The sequence below is a fragment of the Xiphias gladius genome, chromosome 5 (assembly GCF_016859285.1).
Source record: "Xiphias gladius isolate SHS-SW01 ecotype Sanya breed wild chromosome 5, ASM1685928v1, whole genome shotgun sequence".
NCBI classification, from domain to species: domain Eukaryota; kingdom Metazoa; phylum Chordata; class Actinopteri; order Istiophoriformes; family Xiphiidae; genus Xiphias; species Xiphias gladius.
This window is the reverse complement of record NC_053404.1, coordinates 4,081,009-4,105,148: the sequence shown is the minus strand read 5'-3', so window position 1 is coordinate 4,105,148 and position 24,140 is coordinate 4,081,009. Positions and strand designations below refer to the sequence as shown.

Sequence of the window (24,140 nt, the reverse complement as noted above, 5' to 3'; positions counted from 1 at the left end):
ATAAAAGATCCCTGATCATACTGAAAATATGATTCTGTTAAAACGAGGTTCTACTGAAAGATGTAGGAGGAATACACTCCTTAAACACTCCAAACCATATTGTTCTTGCCAGAGTCTGTGTTTTCCCAAATATCCACTATGGAGGTGTTGAGTAAAATGTTATCATGATCAGTAGTTGTGGACAAAGATATGAAAAAAACACCCAGGTAGACAAATATCCGAATTTCCCTTTAAATTTTGTTAAACACTGAACTCTGGAATTTCCAAATCCAGAGGAGGCAGGACGAGGATAAACGGCACTGCTGATCAGATGATGACAGGTAAAACAAGCTTGTCAAATCACAGAGCTATTTACATATTTAAGTCTGTTATGAAGATGCGAGTGGTTGCGCTTCATGACAGTCTACTCCCCTCTACCATTCAGCTCTTTCTCCCCCTGCTGGTTTAAGATGTTACCACATGTTTACGAAACAAAAACCAGTAACAGCTTTTGTAGGGCAGTGATTGATGTGACTGTCACTCAGTTATTTGAGCCAACTGTTTCAGCAGCTGTTACTAACTACAGATAGGGTGACATATCTATCATAGTCCTGACAGCTCAACCAAAGATCATTGTTGGTGCTGCCTGCATTGCTAGAAGAGAGAAGCCCAGAAATGCAGCTGTGACAGAGCATCACTCACCATCACAGAGCTCAGAGGTGCAGTTGAACCCTCCACCTTGGCACACACTGTAGAAAGTTAGAAAAAAAGTCAAGAGAGTGAAGTAGGATGGTGGTAAAATACTTATATTACTGAACACTGAGATACCAAAGCTATCATCAGACTATATAAGATGAGTATCAAACCGGAATTCAACTCTGCTGGTGCTTCACAACACCTTCAAAAATGAACTCATAGGAGATCTGAGCAGCGTTTTTAATTTCAAAATATCAATGTCAAATTAATTTGTGGTACAAATCAGACCAGGATCAACCTGACAGTGGTACTGGTTGTCGTCATGTTTCTTAAAGTTAAAACCACAGTTCCCATAAACCCCTGTGCATATTGTTGCCATAGACAGTTTGTTACTTCTATTGTTCTGCTCAAAGGTTTTCACGTTTATTTCAGTGAAACTGAATAAACATGTTGTTTTCATCTGACTTTAATTTGTTCTACCATCTCCTAAGAGACATTTTATGTTGTTTGCTGTTAAACTCTTTTTATTCAATAAAGTAAAAAGAAAAGCTTCTTGTGAAATCCAGGCCCCTCTAAGGAGTAAAAAAAATAATGCGGCATTGATACAGTAGAGCAAAACATTTTAGATAGGAGGTTGGGGTAGATGGGTGCACAAAGTGTCTGATTTGAAGGCTGCAAAATTTGCATCCCCTCTACTAACAAGGCAGTGTTGATTTTTCTTAAGCATGACCACGATTGTCCCATAACCTTAACCTAGCCATTTTAGTTACTTAAACTTAAATAAACTTGAACTGTATTGGTAGCAGAGCAGAAAACGCTCATGCCAATTGTTTTAACGGTAATACAAGCTGTTCTGGAAGGCCTTTACAAACGACTGGTTTAGGTATGAGGACTTTTTAGGTCGTACATAATGTACTAATGACACTCCTGTCTCACCAATGATGATTATCATTATACAATTTTTATTCAGAATAAAATGTTGCATGTGGGACTTTTATTGTTTTTCATTGACTGAGAGAACTAGAGACTGAGCATATTAATAGAAGTATTAAAGTAACTGTAAAGTGACCTGTGTGTTTTATCAATGATGCATGTTGCATCTTTAATTCAGAAAGTTAAGCTAAAAGAAATGAATGATTGTACAGTATAAAAGATGGACAGATATAGGAAATTAAAAAAATCATATAGTCACATACTGTACTAAAATGATATAAATAAAAGAACCAGATCAAGGGTGAACTCAAATAAAGAGGAACAAACAGGATATATTACTCAGAATTTCTTTCAGAAAATGTATTGTAAGGTGTTTAAGCTATTGCATGAGGCACAGACCCAAGTTAAGCTGGATGCTATCAGCGTGAAACCTGTGAAAACCGAATGAATGAATCAACGCAGGAGAGAACGCTCTCACTGCAAGACAGACTACGCATTACAATACAGACCTAAAAAATTATTCACAAGGTAAATTATTGTGTGTTTCACGTGGACATTCAATCTAATTTCAATAATAGAACTGGGCACCTGGGAGGACAGCTTGAAGGACTGATGAAGCACAGCCACCGTTCAAATGCCAAGATGTTCTTCATACATCAGTTTGCCCTTTCCATAAAGTAAAGGACAAACTTCTGAGGGAATAAAAACGGAGGCATTGCTGAAGAAAAACTTCGAAACACCTCACTGTAAATGCTTCCAGAAAAAAACATTTAAATTGGCGCATTAGTCTTGCACTGAAAGTCAAGTTCAAGTTCACTGACCACACTCAGCCATAACTCCCCATCTACTCTGTTTGTTTAAAAGAAAAACATTTTTTTTATTTTGCAATCGCGTTTGTCTCCTGCCAGTAAGATATTTATGGAATACAGTTTCATTTCAGTTTCTCTTCCCCACCACCACCTTCCTTTTAATACGCCTTACAGATATTATTTGAAGGTACAGTCAGCGATTCTAATCCAATAGATTTTTTGTCAAATTCAGTGAATATCTCCTGGTTCTGTGCGAGCGCTGAAAAAAAAAAAAAAAAGCTGGTGCTCCTACACAGCCCTGGCTCTGTAAATGGGAATCAAGCAAAGTGGCTCAGACCGACAGGACACACAACACTACTCCGGCTAGTCAGCAACAGGGGGCGTTCAAGCTTGTGCACAGAACAAGGGAAGGAGGAAGAGAAGAGATGGGGGTTATTTAGCAAGCAGGTACCTTAGTCACGTTTGTGTGTCAGGTAAAGTTATATTACTTGCCCGCAGACATTCTTCCTAATTTTTAGTTTGCCCAGATATGCAGTCGGTGTGATGTGAGCTATAGTAGCAGGAGAGTTGTAAGGATCGCTGTCTGCAAGTGGGGTGCTGGCCGTCTCGTCCTCTCTGCGTGTTAGCTTTGCAGCAGCAACTGTAGGCCACAACCTCGCTAACATTAGTCACATTACTTGCTGTCTCGTTGTTTGCGACGAATGTGCGCACAACGAGGTAACGTTACCTTCCTTGTTAGCTTAGCTGCGAACCTTCTGTCAGTGTAAAAAACTGTTTTGTGGAAACAATTAAACAACTAAGTCTCACTAGTTTTCACTCTGTTTTGGATGCTGTGTTTGTGTGGTTGTTGTTTGTTTGATGACGTTTTCTATTATAATGTTTGTTTTGCTTCAGCTACACTGTAAGAGACTGGATTCCATCATATTTCTCTTTTTGTCAGTTAGCCCAACTGTTTGTCTCGTTGCCTTGGCAATGCATGTCCATGAATCCTGGGGGACGGAGCTTCTAAAGGAGCACTGAAGGGGGGGGGGGTGTAGCTCAACAATAATCCTTTAAGAGGCAAAGAATTTTTTAGACAAAACTCCCACACACTCACAAATTGTATGAACCTTAGCAAATCCAGTAAAACGCATGGTCAACCATGCTTATCCTATCCCCGCCTGTACTTTGTGCTCTCCCCTCTTCAATGCATAAAGGATTAGAGACGTACTCTGGGAATCAGTTACTGTGCATCAATTCAGAGACTGTATTTTCTGAAGTCTGGATAAAACTTTTCCCTTACAACAGGCTCCTACAAATACAGCCAAGAAATACAGCCTTCTAATAACTGAATCTAGACAACAAAAGCAGTCTCCCTCAGTGTTTACAATACACTGTTTTGCTGTCAGTTGTTTATCATTTCCTAAGCTCATTAAGCAGAGAAATATCATGAGGCTGTGTCATATTTACCAGCTATTTGCACTGAGGTTGTCTTTGATCAGCTCCTATTTAAAGGAAACACGCTCATACACTTCGCAAACTGATGAGGGCCACCAAAATGCTAAGTACTCTTGGTCTGTGTGAGGCTAGACTCTTATATTGGGAGGAGGCACAGATTCAGCCTGGCTTTTAAGTCCCCTAAGGACCCTCCTTAATAGACCAAATCCATGATCCAGCCTCTGAGTTATGACAGTCAAAGCTACTTCAACAGGCCATATCCAGATCCTATATGTGAAAGCTGGTGCAGCTGCTCACAACGTGACCCTGTTGGTTAAATCTGAATGAATGGATGAAACTGTGTGTAGTGTACTACCATGTGTTGCAGAGGTGCTGAATGGCTGTTCCAGGTGGCAGCAGAGCTTCTGTGATGCCCACAGTGCTGACATTCAAGCTTTGGTAACCAGTCGGCAGGGAGAGTGCTGAACAGGGACAGTCAGCGTGGGACACACATGAGCCTCTATACAATACCTATGAGGGACACAGTGAAACTGTTAATAATCAGAGCTGCTATCATACCCCACACACACACACACACACACACACACACACACACACACACACACACACACACACACACACACACACACACACACACACACACACACACACACACACACACACACACACACACACACACCAACAAACAGAGATGTCCAGACCTGTCCAGGAGGGCAGGTACACCCAGGGGTGCAGTTTCCAAGTAAACACTGAGTGTGTGGCCACAGGTCCTCGCAGGTATATGGACAGGAACCTGAACAGTCACTGAATACCTGCCCGCTGGGACACTCTGCAACACGCATACACAAATGAACATACAATGAATTACATCATGTCTTATATATATTTCACTGCAAAGACACAAGTGTGTTTTTTTCCCTCTGTGTATACTTTACAATCTATGTCTTCAGAACAGATTTGCTCTGTCACTCATGAGGTCACACCTTTGACTACATAAAACTATAAATACAGTCACTGATAATACAGCTTATTAAGAATCTTATGAGTTGCTTGGCAGCCACTTTATTTAACAATAACTCAGGAATTATATTGCTCTGTGGATAGATACTATGTAAATGTGCTAAATTTACAGCTTTCAGTGGTACATGTGCGTTTGTGTTACCAGGCAGGCAGCTGTTGGTGTTACAGACAGTGTGCTGCTCAAGTGGTCCAACACAGGCCATCCCACCAGGTTCTGGCTCTCTAAGGACTGTCTTGTTCCGCATCGACAACCCGCCACCACATGTAGCACTGCACTCACTCCAGCGTGACCACTTGCTCAACAAGCAACCCACTGGAGAGAGAGAGAGGGAGGACGAAGATGGGAATTGACGGGTGATAACAAAAAAAAACAAAAACAAAAAAACAAACAAACAAAAAAAAAACGGTCTGTAGGGTTAAATATCGGATCAATATCAAGTTACGATTTAATTCTATGTGACTGCGTCAGCCTAAATAATGAGATGCATTTTGTCTGCATTTCAGCTTGTGCTCCATCTCAGACCTGGACATGTTGGCAGGTCACAGCTCTCTGTCTGCATGGTGGCAGCACAGGAAGGGCCGCCCTCTGTTTCCTGGCAGAGGCGTGTTCTTGTCCTCTGGCCATGCCCACAGGAAGCTGAGCAGGCGCTCCATGGGCTCCAGGGCTCATAAACCGGGCAGGGAAGCTTGGTGCACACCAGAGTGCCATTCACGCACACACTGCACATAGAGAGATGAGATAAAAAAACTGGATCTCATGCTTAGAGGAAAAGTAAGGTATCTGATTTGTAGAGGCAAGTATAACAGACCTGAACAGGCCATAAATTCTGAAAGTCTGCACTATGGTTGTCTCAGGTTGCCAGGCATCCTGTACTAATGTTGCAGATCAATTTGAACAAACTTTTTTTCTACAAACTCAAATTATTGTAATTTTCACCTTTCACTTTCAAAAAATTACAATTCACACAAAGCTTTTCTCACCAGTTGTTACAATCCATAGTAAGCTCCTCTTTGGGTCTGAACTCCAGCGTCCCATTGCCTGATGGGATACCACAGCGACACTCTGTCACTGGCACACAGTGACCGTCCTGCAACAACTGTCCCTCTGGACACCGACAACCTGAGAAAAAAGAAAGCAAACAAGAGAAACAGAAAAATAGAGAAACAGGTATAATGTTAGATGATCTAGAAATCAAAGTCTTTTAGTTAAAAGAATCTGCTGTTTGTGTTCAAGGTTAAAGATTACCAGCGTGACAGGCTCCTTGAAGACACTGAACATGCTCCCATAAGTCAGCGCAGCTGCGAGGGCACTGATTGGCACAGCGCTCTTGGTAGGTCCGTCCCCTATCCTCACAACGCTCACCTAGGAAACAAGGAAAAATCCTTCTTTCCAACTCTTTATAACTAAAGAGATCAGCAAACTCACCTTGTGTGCTACAAAACTTGTTTTACATTTTCTGGATACCGGAAATCCAGATACTGGAAAGATTGGGCAAAAAGTTGGATAGTAGCATAGGTCTGTGCAACAAATGATTTGAACACATTTTAGTGAACCACAAACAGCTGATAAGATTCTAATCGCCTTACTTTTGCCTTTTTTGAGTTGGCATGGAAATACTGTATTTAAGTCTACGTGAGTTTAAAATAAAAGATAGTTGTACCTAGGCAGACTCCCGTGTTGCAGCTCTGGCTCTGGGTCTGTTGGCTCCTACAGCGGGGTCCCAGAGGAGATGCTAAGGGCCGTCTGTAGCGCTGCCTGACTCCACCGCTGCATGGCTCTGCACAGGCTGTCCAGGCACTCCACACACTCCACTGACACAGATCTGGAAGAGCGGAATGATTATCCTAACCACCCTCAACTCTGCTGTCATCCTAATTATGACGATTGTAACTGTAACTGTAACTGTAATGATGACTGCCGTGATAGCTGTAATTGTTGTGATACTCATCATCACCACTAATAACAAAAGCGTGTTTACTGTTTATGGACTAGTGTACAAGCATAATTGAGCTGTTGAGATTTCTGATTTATGTTAGAGATGAGAGTGTATACTATTTATTCAGAGTAAATAAAACCTTTGTTCATCGACGTTGAGCAGGTTTTAGATACCTGGATCAGCTATGATTAAGTACAAAACTTCAAATATTTTACATGCAAATTAAACCTAAGGGTCGATCGGTACAGTATTAATTCTGATCCATTCCCATTCATATCCAAAGAGGAAGCATTGAGAAGAATGGAGGGCCGATAGGATTGAGATGAATGATTTTTGCATAAACGAAAGCAAAACCAATCAATTTCATGTGTCCCCACAGATACATGGACATATAACTCTTACTTTCTTCAAATCCCTTTTCCATTCTCATTCCTTTGGTGAATAATGAGAAAAGGCCTGTGGGGATGGACTGTAGCATTTCTCACTCTGGATACTGATTGCAAGCACTTCAACTATTTACTGATGGTAAATATTAATCTACAGTGGCAGCAGTGAACTGACACACAATAAATATCCACACAAAAACCAATGGAAGCCTGCAACCACACTTTTTAGATTTTAATTAGAGATTCGACAGGCTCAAAAACTTGGTTGTTCTTTTCTGTTTAAAATGCATCCCAAACTATACAGTATATTCTAAGTTAAAATGATCCAATTGTACTGCAACTAGATACACTTAAAAGCATGGGATGAGTTCAGGGCTCCAAACTGCGATTTTTTGAGAGTCTGCAAAGTTAAATTTCATGTGGTCACATTTGTGCAAGTGCAAATGGATCATTAGGCTGTTTTGGTGACCCTCCGGCACGGGTACTGCATTAGCCATTGTGGTTGAAAGTAGCACTTTTTCTTCTTCACTGGCTTAGTCCCCCCCACCCCCCCATCTGCACCCTCACTTCGTGCACTTTCATCATCCGCGCGTGAAACAATCCACTTAGCTCCAACCGTCTTCCTCAGATGAGGCGGCCTATAGCTGATTTTTTTTAAGAACAAAATGAGGAGAGAGGGGAGGCTGGTGGCCAGGGAGAGTCAGTAAGGGGTCCCGACTCAGACACAACTGATGATGAGAGTGCAGGCTGCGGGGAGGGAGAGACTGAGCAAGTGTTCGGTTCTCGGGTCTTTGAACTGGCTTCCTGTGTGTCAAATTACTGACTTAAAATACTACTGTTGATTAGGACCAAAATACATTTCTCATCTGCTGCTAGATGCAGACCTCTCAGATCGTCTGGAACAGTTTTGCTCACTGTTCCCAGAGTAAACACTAAACAAAGAGAAGCAGCATTCAGTTTGTAGGCACCACAGCTCTGCTCCACCTCTGTTTTTCAATATTAGGTTCACGACATTTTTGTTTGCCTATGCTTTTTATTAAATTAAATTTGGAGATATTTACTCATATCTGTCACCGCTGCTTATTCTGCTTTTTCAATTTTTCCTTATATTAATCTTGTATTTTATTCTATTCTTTAAAATCTAGATATGTCTGTTTATATCAACTTGCATCTAATACAACTTAACCCCTTTTTACATTTTATGTAAAGCACTTTTGAATTCTGTTGTTAAAAGGTGCTATACAAATAAATTTGACTTGCATTCTAGTCACATTCACTCCGACCTAATCTTAAATTCAATTTTTTTTCCAAGGCACCATGCTTGTCTAGGTCTGACAAGTTCCCTGCATTGTGTGCTTCAAATCTTTTGTTGGGAGCAAAGTGTGATATCGTTGCAACATGCTGAAGGGGAACTCAGATGGAGCCAAACTGTCCCCTTTATTACCTTCCCTCACTGTGGACTTAAAGAAGGAAGTGGAGCTTGACGATGGCAGACTGAGGAACTGAGTATATTTTTGGACTAAGATAAGAGTTAACCTCTTTTTCTCCTCTAGGACACACACCATTACCTCTGCAGATGTTAGCATCTGGACAGAGCCTCTCTTCTACCAGCAGTCCTGGACATTGGCTCTCCTCCTCTCTAGAGACTGGAAGACCAGAATCGAGATCCAAACAGGCCCGGAAACGCCTCTGGATTGAGACCATTTTAGTGCCACTGATATCCCCTGCTTGGGAAGTGCTGTGCTGCAGGGAGGAAGAGAGTACACAGGGGGAACAGGGAGTCCACTCTGACCACTCGCTGATGATGACTGAAAGAGGCAAAGAAAGAGGCAGGGTAACAGGATGAAGGAGTTATTCAAGAAGAAACTCCTTTCATTCTTCTCATTATTCTGCCTTCTTACCTTCACACTCTCTCATGTCACACTGCAAAATCCCACCATGGCAAAGGCTGGATGACAGAACAGCCAAGAAACAGATATTAAGAATGTGCCAAACTGAGTCATAGATCAACAGATCCCAGACGATGTAAAACAGATAAACAGATAAGTTGAGAACAAGCAAATAGTCGATAAAAACAGAAAAAGCAGAGAACGATTAAGATACAGCACAGATGCACAGACACCGGATAAGCAATGGCAAAATTCCCTTATATTGCATTTATCCTATATTCATGCAGTGGTTGGCAGAGTTGCTCAGAATTGCTGTGTTGTAAAAGCTGAAAATCAAACAAGAGGACTGGTACAGACAATATTAGGCCCTCTGCCATAGCTTTATTTGTTTTTAACAGCTAGGGTCTGACCAGGTACTGCAGCCTATGGTGACCGTGGCGCCCTGAGGGACAGTAACAGGTGTAGGTGGTTGTCCTGAAGCTTGGGGCTGCAGGTGGACACAGCCACATTCCTTTGGAGTAACACAGCTACCATTCTGCTGCAGCAGACCCTAAAAGGGAAAAAGCACCATTCATGAAAAAGAAGAACAGTTTTTTTGTTTGTTTGTTTCATTTGGTTTTAAGAAAAATGGCCCAAAACGGTTCTTCTCTCTGTGAACAGTATAATTTTTAATGAATATATATATACATATATTGCTAACTGTATACACGAGGCAAAAAAGTCCAACTGTAAAACATATATTTAAATGCATTGAACATTTAAATGTTCAGTCACATACAGTGTAATTTAAGAGTAATCCATAGTTGTTAAATGAATGATGGTAACTGGTGTGTCCTACACTTCTGGTAAACTGCTTTCTTTTCCATATTTCATTATCTCCCCTCCCTTCTGCTGTATGGGTGCATCATCAGTCTATTACAGAGGATTTCTCAGGTTTTTGCAATAAATCAAAGCTGGAAGCTCCCAAACTGGGCCAAACAACATTATAAAATTGTCATCACAACTCAAATCAATGTAATATATTAACAACAACATGTAGCACAGCATATTACAGTTTCTAAATTCATTCATACCAGTATATCTTTGCTCTGGTCTCGTACAGACACACTGGACTAGATAAACATAGCTTTGATGTGACATTACAGCTACTGCTGACGACTTGTACAACCAAGGCCCTGTTTTACGATGATTAAAGTAATAGGCAACTGTTTTCCCACACAGATTTCAATGCTTTTAGAATTATTTTTCAAAAATGATTGTCACTCCCCAATTTCAATTATATTTTAAAGCTCCTCATTGCAAATTTAGAGTTTTATAACAAACGTTAGCAGAAGCACCTTTTCCTTGGCCAGACAATGTTATACAAAAATAGAAGAGATACATACAACATATCCCAAATATCAGCTTGTTTAGCATACACAAATTTTATCAAATTGGTTAAAACTCTCTAATTCACATTTGCCCTAAATGACCAGAAATCAAGAATGTGCCTTTACCTTTACAGCATCAAGATCAGGCACAACTGCCGTCTTAGTTTTCAGAAACCACAACCATGAGCACAAAGACAATTTTGCTGGTTTTGACATTGATCCAATTCACTTTATTGTGAGTAAAAAAAGCGTTGCTTCTTTAAATACTGATTTGAAAAATACTGCATCCTTTATATACTATAAGGTAGACTAGGGTTAATGAAAAAAAAATTACCTGTGGGCAGTAGCAGCCAGGTGTACACTCCCTGACACCTAAACACAGATCTCCCTGGCCCTGCAGCGCACACTGCTTCTCGCAGGGCGCACCACAGTCTGAGTACACAAATGGGGCTTCACAGTCTACAAAGAGGAGAAAAAAAACAAAACAATAAATACTGTAGTTCCTGGACAGTACCAAAATGTAGAAAGTTTCACTCACACACTCGCATACACAATCATATGCATGTAATCAATGAAACACAGGTTTTGACAAAATGAAAAAACACTTGAAAGGTGCTTGATTTTTTGTGGCTTAATTTGGGTGCCAATCTAGTTATTTAAGGGCACGGAAAGAAACCTTGAGCGTAAGAACAATGAAAGGATCACAAACAGGCCTCTTTGTTGGACAACCATCCAAACACACACACACACACACACACACACACACACACACACACACACACACACACACACACACACACACACACACACACACACACACACACACACACACACACACACACACACACACACACACACACTTTTACCATGGTCATTAACTCACCATCACATTCACTGAGGCTGCATGTCCTGCTCTGTGTCTCAACAGGAGTGCACTGTTGTCCCCTGGTGGCTGGGGAGAGCGCTACGCGGTAGCGCTGCTGCCTCTGAGACACACAAGAGCACTGAGACCAAACGCTCCACTCGGACATGGGACAGCCTGCAGAAACAAAATAAATCAACCAATCTGGTGCAACACGCAGGTTGAAACAAACGCCCGATGTTATTTGTGATTCACTTAGAATCTGAGGAGCTGTACTTGAACTTGTACTTATGTGATCTAGTGTTTGCACACCGGTCCTGGTGAGGAAATTGCGATGTTAATCAATCTATAACGGATCTATTTATACACCAAACATTAGGTTATTCTCTTTTACAATCAATAGAAGGGTGGCATCAACAACTAAATTACAGTTGAAGCAGTAACACAAATAATTTAACAACCATAATGATCTGAGACTAACAACAACAAATAGACCATTAGTATCAAATCAGTCACGGTCAGTCATAATCAATTGACCACTTCAGCCGATACGAAGACTATACCTGATCCAGGTGGGAATTACCTACATTGACCTATATGCATCAGATCATTTACCATATTTACAACATGAAACTCAGATGTGCACCACTTCACAATGGCAGGACACAACATCAGTTCAGTGACATACATACAGTTAGGTATATAAGTATTTGGGCAGTGACACAAATTTCTTAATTTTGCCTCTGTACACCACTACGATGAATTTGAAACAAAGTCATCAAGATGTAATTGAAGTGTAGACTTTCAGCTTTAACAAGGGGTTTAATAAAAATAAAAATATCACATTAACCGTTTACGAATTACAGCCATTGTTATACATAGTCCCTCATTTTCAGAGGCTGAAAAGTAATTGGACAAACTGATATAATTATAAATTTAAGGATTAGTTTTTATACTTGGATGAAAATACTTCACAGTCAATGACTGCGTGAAGTCTGGAACCCATGGACATAGCCAAATGCTGAGCTTCCTGCCTTGAGATGCTTTGCCAGACCTTTACTGCAGCCGCCCTCAGTTGCTGCCTTTCTGTGGGTCTTTCTGCCCTCAGTTCTGTCTTCAGTAAGGGAAAAGCGTGCTCAGATGGGTTGAGGTCAGGGAACTGACTTGGCCGTTGAAGGATATTCCATTTCTTTGCCTTGAGAAGCTCATGGGGTGCTTTCACCTCCACCATGTTTGTCAGAAGATGCGGTATACTTTGGATCATGAGCCATTCCTTTCCTTCTCCATACTCTTCTCTTCCCATCATTCTGGTACAAATTCATCTTGGTTTCATCTGACCAAAGCATCTTGTTCCAGAACTGGGCAGATTTTTTTAGATGTTTTCTGGCAAAGTCTGATCTGGCCTTTCTGTTCTTGAATGTTACCGGTGGTTTGCACTTTGTGGTAAATCCTCTGTATTTACATCATGAAGGCGCCTCTTGATTGTAATCTTTGACAATGACCTACCTCCTCAAGGGTGTTCTTTACCTGGCTATGCGATCATCCGCTTTAGTTTATTTCTGTCGCTAAGCTCGCAAGTTCTTTCCTTCTTTTTAAGAATGCCCCAAGTTGTTGATTTTGCCACTCCTAACGTTTCTGCCATCTGTCTGATCGGTTTGTTTTGTTGACACCTTTTTGGACCGCATATTGAGAGTTCCAACAAACAGCAACCAAATGTCAGTTCAACAATTGGAATCAACTTCAACTTGCTTAATTCGTCATGAAGAAATGAGGAAACAGGTCACACCTGGCCATGAAACTGATTGTCAGTCATTTGTCGAATTACTTTTGAGCCTCTGAAATGAGGGACTACGTATAAAAATAGCTGTAATTCGTACACAATTAATGCAATGTTTTTGTTAAATCCCTTGAGTTAAAGCTGAAAGTCTACACTTCAATCACATCTTGATGGCTTTGTTTCAAATCCATTGTGGTAATGTACTGTCCAAATACTTATGGACCTAACTGTATGCATTGAGACAGCTGTCATTCCCTCCAGTGTCAGAGACTGTGAACGCAAACTTTTCAAAGGGAGAAGTATTGAATTTATACCAAAATACGGAATCTCCTCATGGACTTAAAAAGGATTTCTTTGTCCTCTTCTAGCTGAGCTCTTTCCCCTGAATACTGATTATTATCTAGTATGTTGGGTTACTCATGTGTACCTCTGGTTGTTCTTTGATGGGTTCTCTCTTTGTGTGAACAGCTTTATTCCTATCACATGTTTTCAAATTATCTTAGTAGGATGTATCCTGCTATATTAATTATATTTACTAGCTACATCAATATATTCAGATGATCTTTCTTTCAGTGCATAAAGCATTTGATTGCACCCTGTGGTTTGTATTGAATTTCCTGTTGTAAATATTGGAAATAACTTAATTAATGTGGGCTTGACTTTGGATTAAGACCTGGGTTGATTTAGGTGTATTCTTGGTCAAATGTTGAATATTACCTGATGAGGATGAAATGTCAAAACATTATAATCATACTTAATAAAGCATTTTTTTTGGGAGCCTCTATTTTGTGCAAGCACCTTTTTCATGAGATTACTTTTTGCCTTTTTGCCTGTGCACCTGATATCATATTGGATATGAATACACTACGTTTTCAAGCACTCACTTTATTGTATTCATTAATAACTAACACACTGACTATATCTAGTTGTTTAATGCAGCAATAATCCATATACCAGTAAGGCACCAGTTAGACCCACCTAATTATCGTGATTTCTCATGCGCAGAAATATTTCATATCATCAGACAAAAGTCAGAGAAAAGATTCACACACTGCACTGATAGCTCCCGGCAGTTATAACAGGGCAACGTTTTGATCTAACAGAGATCCTAATCAGGCACTGTCTTACAGACCCATCACAAAAATGAAAAGAAACATAAAAATGAATTGTACAGCACACACGCTGACTTCCGCTATTTGACTCTGTCCGGCTTCAGTCTACCAAGCTTACCACTGCCAAATCTAATAAAATGACAGCCAAACTCCTAGATCCTTTGTTCAGTATTGTGTGAATGTACCTGGGCAGGGCCGTTTGTAGCACAGCTGGGTCTCCTCTCGGTTCCTCTCAGCCTCAATCTCAGTGGGACATGCTGAATCACCTCCCTCCTCACACTCACACACCCTGCGCCGCGACACGGACCCTGCACCACAGCTCCGGGAACATGGTGACCATGGGGACCAGGGGCAAAGGTCATCTGGAGAGAAGGAGTTAATACAACCGGAGCAAATATGAACTGCATTTTCCTTCATAGCCGTGGTTTACAGACATTTTTTCTTTTCCAAGATTATGCATTCAGTCCGAAAGAAATATTATAACACTGATCAGTCACAACATTAAAACCATTACCGGTTTTAATGTTGTGACTCATCGGTGTAGAAAGGATGTGTGTCTGTTTTTTGGTGATAGTCAAATGAATTTTGTATAACTCTGGCATTTCTGAGCGCATACAAACCCAGACAGGGAGGGGTATGACATTCCTGGCTTTCTCTCTCTGGCCCACTACAGTAAGATCCATTGTTTCGTGGTGGGGGGTTGATGCAGGCACGGGTTCGAACCTGTGTCCCCTGTCCACAGGTCACTGAGCAGTCGGCCCAAACTGACCAGGGGGTCCAACCACCATCCACTGACAACAACACACAAAACTTGGTCATTTGAAAATTAATTTTTGTCCAGGCAATTTAGCTGCATGCCAGTCAAAATTTGTCTGAGAAAACCAGTATATTCTCTGTACGTTCTCTTTCTTTAAACCAAATGAGTATATTTAGGCCTACTTCATTTATTCTTTGTCTTTTAAAATAAAGATGGTGACCCACCTCTGCAGTCAATATCTTGGCAGTAATCTCCCTCTGGGGTACATGTGCTAGGAGGAAAAATAAATAAGAAAATGCTTGGAACACAAAGTGAAATCCCTTAATTTCTCATTTCCTTTTCAGTGCAAACACTTTCCAGCCAAATATTCTTTTCCTCTCCATTTGTATTGATCTGTTTCACCATTGTTTACACTCTCCCTGCAGCCAGGTGTCTCCCACACTGAGTTCCTGGTTGTCATGGAGACAGAGGGGCGGGCAGGGTCCTGGGTCACAGGATTTATGCTGGACTTCCTCGAACTGGCAATCTGTTCCTTCAGTCTCTGGGATCAGAGACCTGACACAAAGCAGTAACACAAAAAGTATGTTTATATTGCTACTTAACTCTATATATCAATTTACAATGAAACATGTTTCACGGAAAGGTGGGTCTTTAATAATGAAAATTAACAAAAATGTATTAATATGCGATAAAGTACAAGTATAAACAAGTATTTGTGAATTTTCTTTCCTCACCTGTATCTGGTTCTCTGGCCCTGCCCACAGGAAACGCTGCAGGACGCCCAACTGGACCAGGAGCTCCAAACACACATTGCCTGGCAGCTGTGATTGGTGCAGAGGAGCTGTCCATTAGTGCAGCTGCAGTTGTTACAGTCCAGCTGATGCCAGCTGCCCGCTGCCCAGATCTGTCCCAGGGAGTCCACACAGTCACACTGCCAAAGCTGTACACACGTCCCGTCCTGCTGCAACTGGCCTGGACTCACACAAACATTAGTCACTTAAACTATGTGCTATGTTAATGAAAACATGGGTTTCATTCTTTTCATTACAGTGCAGCAGCTGGTTTACATCAGTCCGCTGAAACATCAAACATATTTTCTCGATTACCTCTAGCGGTATCTATCCATGCAGAGAGTTTAGGTTTTATTTGTCCAGGTTTTATTCGCTGCCTCCATTGTTTTACGTAGGGTGGGAATGTAACTTAATATATTCTGCTCACAGAACTGAAAAAGACATTTAAAAATGGTACAGCAATATCTCTTTCCAGAATCACTTTTCCCCTTAGGCCTTAGGAAAATCTACAGACCTCACGGTGAAAAGTTTTCATTTGGACTATTTCTTAGTGAGAATGTAGCCCCAGTAAAAAAGGCTGACAGTGAGGTTTGTCCAAAGTAACCAGGACATTATTTCTGGAAAACTATCTTGCTGTTCAATTTTTATCTTTGCCAAGGAGGATATGTTTTCACCCTGTCTATTAACTGGTTTCTGAGTTAGTTTGTTTATTTGTCAGCAGAGTTACACAAAATCTACGGAACCGATTTGCATCAAACTTGTCGGAGGGATGGGTCATGGGCCAGGGAAGAACCCATTAAATTTTGGTGAGGATCTGGTTAAAGGGGAGGGGGATCCAGGAAGTTTTTATCACTTTCCTCAACATTGTGAGATAGGGCATTTTTCGCCTTGGCAGAGATATGCGCCCTACTGTGAGCCATTCTAGTTTTTAATGTAATTTTCCAGTGATGAGAAGAAATGACACATATATCTAAGTTTTTGGCCACTTTGGGGAATTGGAAACAAGTTGTAAACACAGACATATTATCACCTTTTACGTGAAAACACCTAAGGGCCACACCTAATGTGTGGGAACCCTGGCAGAAACCTGATTTTTCAAATTTTGAGAGGCACACGATTGTTAGGGCTAAAAGCATCTGCTCTGTAGTTTCTGAAAGCGAGGTTGATGAGAGTGGTGCGACTAAACCAAAACAGTACAGCTGTGGGCTGAAAAACCAAAATAATGAGCAGAAAGATGCTAAAAAGCTCCGTAGAGCTGTGCGGAATTGCAGATTTCAGGCTATAATTCTATGCGGGCTCGTCAATATGAGCCACACCTTTCACAGAAAAGCTGTCGTCAATGCAAAAATATTTATTATTGCTGCTTCATGTTGTATTCACCTCCATTTGTATCAGAGCAGAGGCAGACATCCCAGAGCTTGATATCTCAACATATGCCAATATCATATATTGAGTGCACATGACACTTAAAAGCCTACTCAAAGCAGGTCAAAGCTACTTTTGGGTCAATGGCACGCAGGCTGTTTCAGCAACCTGTCTGTGTAGCCCTGAATACAAATGCACAAACAGATAAATGGTGATTTTCTGTTCATTACCAGCAGGCCCAGGATCTTTAGGGAAGAGTCACTCAGATATGCAGACAAACACACAAACACGCAAACACAGACACACACACAGCGGCTTATCTGTTAATAAAATGATAGCAGCCTCAGTACCTTTAGGGCAGCGACAGCCAGGCTGACATTCGGTGTTGCCCTGGCACTCTATGCCCTGCTGGAGGTCTAAGCAACGCTGTGGACACTGGTTGGCACACGACACAAACTCCTGGCCCGGCGGGCAACCTTTCTCTTCTGACAATACACAAATGAAGGTCATGAATTTTCGTGCGATGCTACAGGAATTTTCTTCACATACAATGCCTTATGAAGAAAGTGGATCACAGGCTGTGCTGATTTTTTGAACAAAAAGACATACCTGAGAAAAAAGCCACATGTTGTAACAATGAGCATTTGTCCATGCACAGGATGAACTAACCCTAAGGTCATAGTAATCTACACTCAACTAATGTGTGTGTGGACATGTTGGGTCTGTCTCACCGCAGGGTTTAGTGTTGCAGGGTTTGACCTGGTTCTTCTCTCCCTCACACTTTTTCCCACCGTTCTTGGGTGGTGGGCTGGAGCAGGAGCGAGTGCGTATAGAGCGCCCGCCACCACAGCGCTTATCACAGTGGGACCAGGGACTCCACCGGGACCAACCTCCATCCACTACATCGTCCAGACACATACACAAACATGACGACAAACACAGACCAGTGAATCCCAGCCTTCTGGCATCTGGCTCTTTGACAGGAGTCAACTTGTGACCTTTCATCACAGATTATAACCTTAGTTTGGACATGTGGTGTGAGCAATTCAACCCAAGAGACTTTTCCTTGACTGTTTCATTTGAGGGATTTATAGAGGCCTGAACAGGTAAAAGCATCCAGCCTTCAGAAATTTGAGAAAATTCAGAAAAAAATGAATGAAATATTTGTCTTTCTTATCACTTCAAGCATCGGATGACCCCTAAGATTTATGTACCTCTCGGGGGGGTCAAACCCCCCATGTTGGTAAATACTGACACTGACAGACAAAATACCATGCAAGTTTTTTTTCACGTTTTATATCATGTACTAAAAATCACATATACTGTCTTTTCATGGATTTTCACAGCGTGGTTTAATGTTTTATGGTTCTGAGTTGTGGTTCTCAAATTTTCCAGGCAGGCGGCAGTTCCCATCACTTCACTATACGAACCTCATTTCTGCTTTCATTGCTGTCAAAGTTTTCTTATTTCATGGTAATGCAGTTGTTAGTGTAGACTAATTTTAAATGTCTGTGTTGCATTACTACACAGCGGTAATGCAACTTTGATAACATTAACTGTAAAGATGATGCTGACTGTAAATGTTTTCCGATCTCAAGCAGTTTTAAAGTCTACAGTTTGATTTTCATACCATGCTGAAATGAGTGGAAATCACTGAATGGGTTGAACTGAAAATCACAGCTTAACTCTACATGCTGCTCTGGTTGACTGACCTCTGCAGGGCCTGATGTTACAGAAGCGCTGTTCCTGATTCCCTCCAAGGATGTCCTCACACCATGAGCCATTGGCCCCGGGGCTGAGGAAGGTTCGGATCCTCTGCTGCTGACCCACTCCACAGGATCGTGAACAGAAGCCCCACTCCCCCCACTCCGTCCAGGAACAGTTCCTCCTCGCACAATCGGCTCCCACACATATCTCATCTCCATCTGGGAATACATCACAAAAGACATAAGTGGCTTGATATACAGTACAGTACATGTAGTAGCTGAATATCAGTGTCGCTTAGTCAAAGTAAACTTGATGAAATTCTCACACTTATAGTTACTGTTTACTATAATTACATTGAACCAGTTGTTTGCAGTATTTATAGCAATGTCCACATTTTTTTTATTAAAAGGGAAAACCGTAAACAGAACTACTGCTAGACTTATGAATGAATCACGAGAAGGAGAATTTCACACATAAGCTACACTTTCCTTTGCTTTCAGCTTCAGCCGTTTTTGTTATTTTGCCTCACTACTCTGTCTCTGAATAAACAGCTCTGTTGCCTAGCTTCTGGTTAGATTTGAATTAATTAGCTCTTGTACACACATACTGTAAAACTTCACTATAGTCGACAAACAAAGTCAGAGTCGCTAAAAAATACAGCTTGCCAACACTAATCTCTTCCGATGTCTGTGCTGATCAGTAAATAATACAAATCCACTACAAGATCTCTTCTGTCATCTGTGAGATAAGCATGTTAAAAATTATAAAACCAAGCCACTGCACCAAACAGCAAACCAACAGTTGCAATATAATGCATTTTCTGAGGAAATGTTTTACTGTGGGAATGCATATCATTACATGCAGCATGTGCTCTCTCTCTCTCACACATAGGCTCTAAAAATCTGTATAATTCATCCTCTGTTGTATGATATAGTCAGTTGAATGGGAAATTTCGCAGTAGTTTTTTTAAAAAACCGTTAATGTGCTTAATGTGCATGCAGTCACTTTCATTCACAATCTGGATATGCCCGATACAACTAGTGTGTTCTACTATTAGCTACTGTACTGTGGCATATTTAACAGACCGACAAAGGTTCCTTTGCTTCGGTTCTCCCATACATACAGAACTACATTTGAACCTGTGGCCTGGTGCTTATACGTACATACCTTCCAGGCTCCCACTAACTCTTGTAACCTCACTACTTACTTGTTGCTATTGGAAATGTTGCATTGGTGCAAAATACCAAGCCTGCTTAATTTGCAGGAGATAGACTGTTAATGGATTGATGAGAGAAAAATCTGAGAGACTTAGCTCACAGCATGAGCAAGCAGATGGTGTGAGAGAGTCACATTTACTGTATATGGACTGGTACAAGGAAAGATTTGGTAACAGTCATAGAGAAAAGAGAGAGAGAGAGAGAGAGAGTTGATGTAATGTTAATGCAGGTCGTACCTGAACACTGGGGCAGGTTACAGGCCTTCTCTTGGTGAGAGCTTCCAGAGCAGGGAGGTTTTATACATATTCGATGACGGGACTTCATGGCCGGCCTAAGAGCATCGGTGCAGGTCTTAGTGCAGGGACTCCACAATGACCACGGAGTGAAGCCAGCATCCTCATCTAAAAAACGCGAGTGAGGGAAGAGGATGAAAAGTGGAGAAGACATTCGAACAAAATCTTTGTTGTTTCATGAGGGATAATGTGTTAGCAGACAGAGTTTAAAATAAAAATAGCATATCACAACAACGATCATCATACAGACAATAAAACTGCTCAGAACAGTCGGGGAGAAGGAAGCAAGAAAGAAGTGAAAAACGTAATTAAGAAGAATTACTGAGGAGGAGATATACAATACACTATCGGCCATTAAACTGTGTATGAAAGGTTAATTTACCCGGTAAAACTGGTTCTTCTGTAGGACCAACAGTCACTGTCGAAAACATGAAAAAACTGATTATCAGTACAAGTTCCAGTATTTAGTATTGTGCCCCATCAAGCACTTGGCTGTATGTACTATCTTTGTTATGACTATTTATAATTCAGCATACTAAAGATAAAGAAAAGCCTTTATGATTAAAGAAGAGTTACGATTACAGTCAGTGTATTCACACTCACAAATCACAGTCCCAAACCAATCTCCCTCTCTGTGACTTTTGACATTGTAGCTGTTGCACCCATTACATACAGTACCTACACTGCCTAAACTAACCCTTGTACCTGGGCAGTCAGGGGCCTGGCAGTAGGTGGTTTCCTGGCGTGGCCCCTGGCAATCTCTCCCTCCATGGGCTGGGGCAGGCTGAGTGCAGCCCCTGGACCGAGTTTTCAGTCCCAGACCGCCACAGGACAGTGAGCATTGGCTCCAGGGGCCCCAGGGCGACAGGCCACCATTGACTGGGCAATGCTTCAAGGAACAATTCCACTTGCCATGTTCACATCCGCTGCAGGGAGCAGGAGGGAAGAAGGGTCAAGTTGTGATTTGGTGTGAAAGGTTTGTTGACAGCAGAGATGAGGACAAGAAGGTGACTGCCCAGACGTTAGACGAGGACTTGAGGGAACAATTTTGCAACTATGCATATATGAACAGTATAACTGTTAAGCATTTAAATTGAGATACCTCATTTTTAAATACTTCTGGATGTTCTGATGTAATTCTGAAGGAAATTCAGACGCCGTCTACTGGTCCAGCAGTAGAGGACAGTTGTTGTAGTAGGTGTTAAAGAACTGTATGAAATTTAGTTTAGCTGCAAATATTCCCAAGATTTACTGCTCACCATGTGCTGCAGTCATGGACCAGTGTGTCACCAGACTGAAGTTCCATCCCCTCAGAGATGTTGTAGAGGAGCAGAGATGAGACCGGTGTGACAGAGACACTCTCCAAGGATGCCAGAAACTCTTTGGCGACCAGACACGGACACTCCTGACACACACACGTTCAAGAATCACCTTATATGAAAAACTCTTTTCTCATCTTTGAATTGCAACTTCAGAAAGGTGTTAAATATTTCTTTTCGTCCTTTGTGTTTTGAGTTCTGGTGTAAGCATTCTTAAGACTGAACTATCATGAATCTATCAGAGTGCTAACCCACCTGCAGGCAGACTCCGTGGTGTTGGTAGGTGTGCGGAGGGCAGTGGCAGCCTTCCTCGCAGCCATCGGAGTAGCAGCCCTCTCTGCCGCTGACCTGAATGCAGCTGAACGGACAGCCTTCACCTCGTTCACACTCCCTGTATAGCTTGCCAGGAGGGCAGCCCACGTCTGCACAACAAGGTGATAACCGCACAGTGACACGGATATAAAGACACAAAAACTTTTCTACAAGGTCAACGTGGATCATCCGATTAAAAATAACTTAAAATAACTAAAATACCTTTCGCTGCAGATAATCTAGAGGCAACAGGGACTCACCGAGGCAGACCTGGGTGTTGCACTTCTTGCTCTGGCGACTGAGGCCGCTGCAGGGTGGAGAGCTGCAGAGACGAGAGCGGGACTGCTGCCCTCCACCACAGCTGACCGAACACACAGACCACTGAGACCAGGGCAGCCACTGGCCCACTGAGTCTGGAGACAAAAACACACGGAGATGTGAAGACAAAACTGCATAAAGAAAGACGGTGAAAGACTTTGATTTTATTCCATTTTGTTCCAAAGACTGTATATCTAATTAGAACTTGCTCATTTCCCATACTTTTATCTGTAGCTCCAATAAAGAAATAACAAGATTCTCTATAAATGAAACAAGGAATAAACATCTTCTCCATAATTTTAAGGAAGAAACTTATAGTTTCATCATACATGTGTCACTGCATTGTTGGATATCTCACTTTGCAATATAGTACATTTCACCACATCAATGGTGAAATGTAGTAAACAGTAGGTCAGGACTCCAAGGGGAATAAAAGCTTTTTTTGTTTTCAAAGGGTCATGTGAGATATCGACTCATCAAGTTTTAAGGTGGATTGGCCAGACAGCACTACCTGTACACGGGTGTATGTTGCAGTCTTTCTGCTGCTCAGTGACTCCCAGGCAGCCTCTTCCACCACTCTGAGGAGACGGATTGTCACACTGGCGTCTCCTGAACTTGACTCCTCCTCCACAAGGAAGCGAGCACTCGGTCCAGGCTCCCCATTGGCTCCAGCCACCATCAACATGGCAACCAGGGACTGATTGACACTGCAGAACCCCAGCCTCGCATGAACTGAGATGAAGTGAGATAGACAACAAAATACCAAAGTAAAGGAAAATGAAGATATTAAATTTAAATCATTGTATATAATATAAACTGATTTTAATAACAAGAATCAAAATGTTGTAGAGCTTGTGTTGTACCAGTTTTTGCAGTCACTGATGATGCTGTCTCCTGGATTTGCAAACTGCCAGTCAGACCCACCGGGCCATACCCATGATGCATTGCTGGAATCTAGACCACCTGCCCAGAGCGCAAACAAAAGAGACAGAACAAATCAATGACCACAGACAAAAATCTATGGATTCAACTAATCTCTGCTTAGTCTAACACACTTTACCCCTACAATGTAACCACTTCTGGTGGCAGTTTGCAAGTAAACAGATTGTGGATCTAACCAGTAGCAGAGCTGTTGTGGTATTTGCAGCGACACTCCTCCCTGGCCACACAAACTCCATCCTGCAGAACCATGTCACCTGGACAACCGCAAGTCCGGCTGCACCCAGGGGAGTCCAAGCACACTGTGTCGCCATGGAGATCCGAACAGGAGCGAGGACAGGGCTTCCCACAAGGCCATTCTTCCTGGCCTCCACGACAGTCTTCAGTAGACAGGAGGAATTACAATTTGAAGAGAATTAATACATGGAGTGGATTACCGGGTGGTACTCACTAGTATGCTTTCACAGTGTTCGAGGCCATACAAAAGCAAAATTGAAACTAGCTAGACTGGAAAGGGGAAAAAAATGTAATCCTCCAAGGGGTGAGGCCAAGTACTGGTCCCCAGATGGACCGAGGTGTGGGTCAAGCTAATGAAATGAGTGGCTACTGGAGAATAGAAGCTTTCAAAGCTGGAATGAAAAACCGAGAAGCCTCTTATTGTGTCAATACATGAAATGCATTCTTGAAGTGGACTGATTGATGAACAGTGTTTGGATGCATTATCCCTGACACTTTTGTTTCTGCGCGCAGACCTCTTGGTGTATCGCAGAAGTGCTGAACCCTGTCACCTTGGCGTTCATCAGTAAGCCCTGTTTTCATTCGGTGGGGGTTGGACATGTACAGGAATATGGGAGGGCAAAGAGAGTTCAACCAAAGCACAGTGTTCATTACTCTTCCCTTTCAGACAGCCGTTTC

The 24,140-nt window shown here is 41.8% G+C and overlaps 1 protein-coding gene across 1 annotated transcript in view; it reads right to left on the bottom strand.

The window, feature by feature from the left end:
• The window catches only part of sspo (SCO-spondin), a 73,193-nt gene that overhangs the window by 16,334 nt on the left and 32,719 nt on the right, over positions 1–24,140 (bottom strand). The window contains exons 71-100 of the mRNA XM_040127522.1: positions 23,405–23,605; positions 23,150–23,249; positions 22,798–23,018; positions 22,229–22,381; positions 21,912–22,078; positions 21,597–21,742; positions 21,043–21,263; positions 20,720–20,755; positions 20,281–20,445; positions 18,833–19,045; positions 17,852–18,019; positions 17,471–17,605; positions 15,699–15,936; positions 15,367–15,519; positions 15,189–15,235; positions 14,828–14,998; positions 14,393–14,569; positions 11,340–11,495; positions 10,791–10,915; positions 9,497–9,636; positions 9,099–9,145; positions 8,766–9,005; positions 6,536–6,697; positions 6,121–6,237; positions 5,856–5,994; positions 5,398–5,594; positions 5,017–5,187; positions 4,556–4,683; positions 4,210–4,364; positions 682–728 (exon numbers count right to left, since the gene is read on the bottom strand). Of these exons, the coding sequence (XP_039983456.1) occupies positions 682–728; positions 4,210–4,364; positions 4,556–4,683; positions 5,017–5,187; positions 5,398–5,594; positions 5,856–5,994; positions 6,121–6,237; positions 6,536–6,697; positions 8,766–9,005; positions 9,099–9,145; positions 9,497–9,636; positions 10,791–10,915; positions 11,340–11,495; positions 14,393–14,569; positions 14,828–14,998; positions 15,189–15,235; positions 15,367–15,519; positions 15,699–15,936; positions 17,471–17,605; positions 17,852–18,019; positions 18,833–19,045; positions 20,281–20,445; positions 20,720–20,755; positions 21,043–21,263; positions 21,597–21,742; positions 21,912–22,078; positions 22,229–22,381; positions 22,798–23,018; positions 23,150–23,249; positions 23,405–23,605 (4,536 nt within the window). The remainder of the gene's footprint in view (positions 1–681; positions 729–4,209; positions 4,365–4,555; positions 4,684–5,016; positions 5,188–5,397; positions 5,595–5,855; positions 5,995–6,120; positions 6,238–6,535; positions 6,698–8,765; positions 9,006–9,098; positions 9,146–9,496; positions 9,637–10,790; positions 10,916–11,339; positions 11,496–14,392; positions 14,570–14,827; positions 14,999–15,188; positions 15,236–15,366; positions 15,520–15,698; positions 15,937–17,470; positions 17,606–17,851; positions 18,020–18,832; positions 19,046–20,280; positions 20,446–20,719; positions 20,756–21,042; positions 21,264–21,596; positions 21,743–21,911; positions 22,079–22,228; positions 22,382–22,797; positions 23,019–23,149; positions 23,250–23,404; positions 23,606–24,140) is intronic.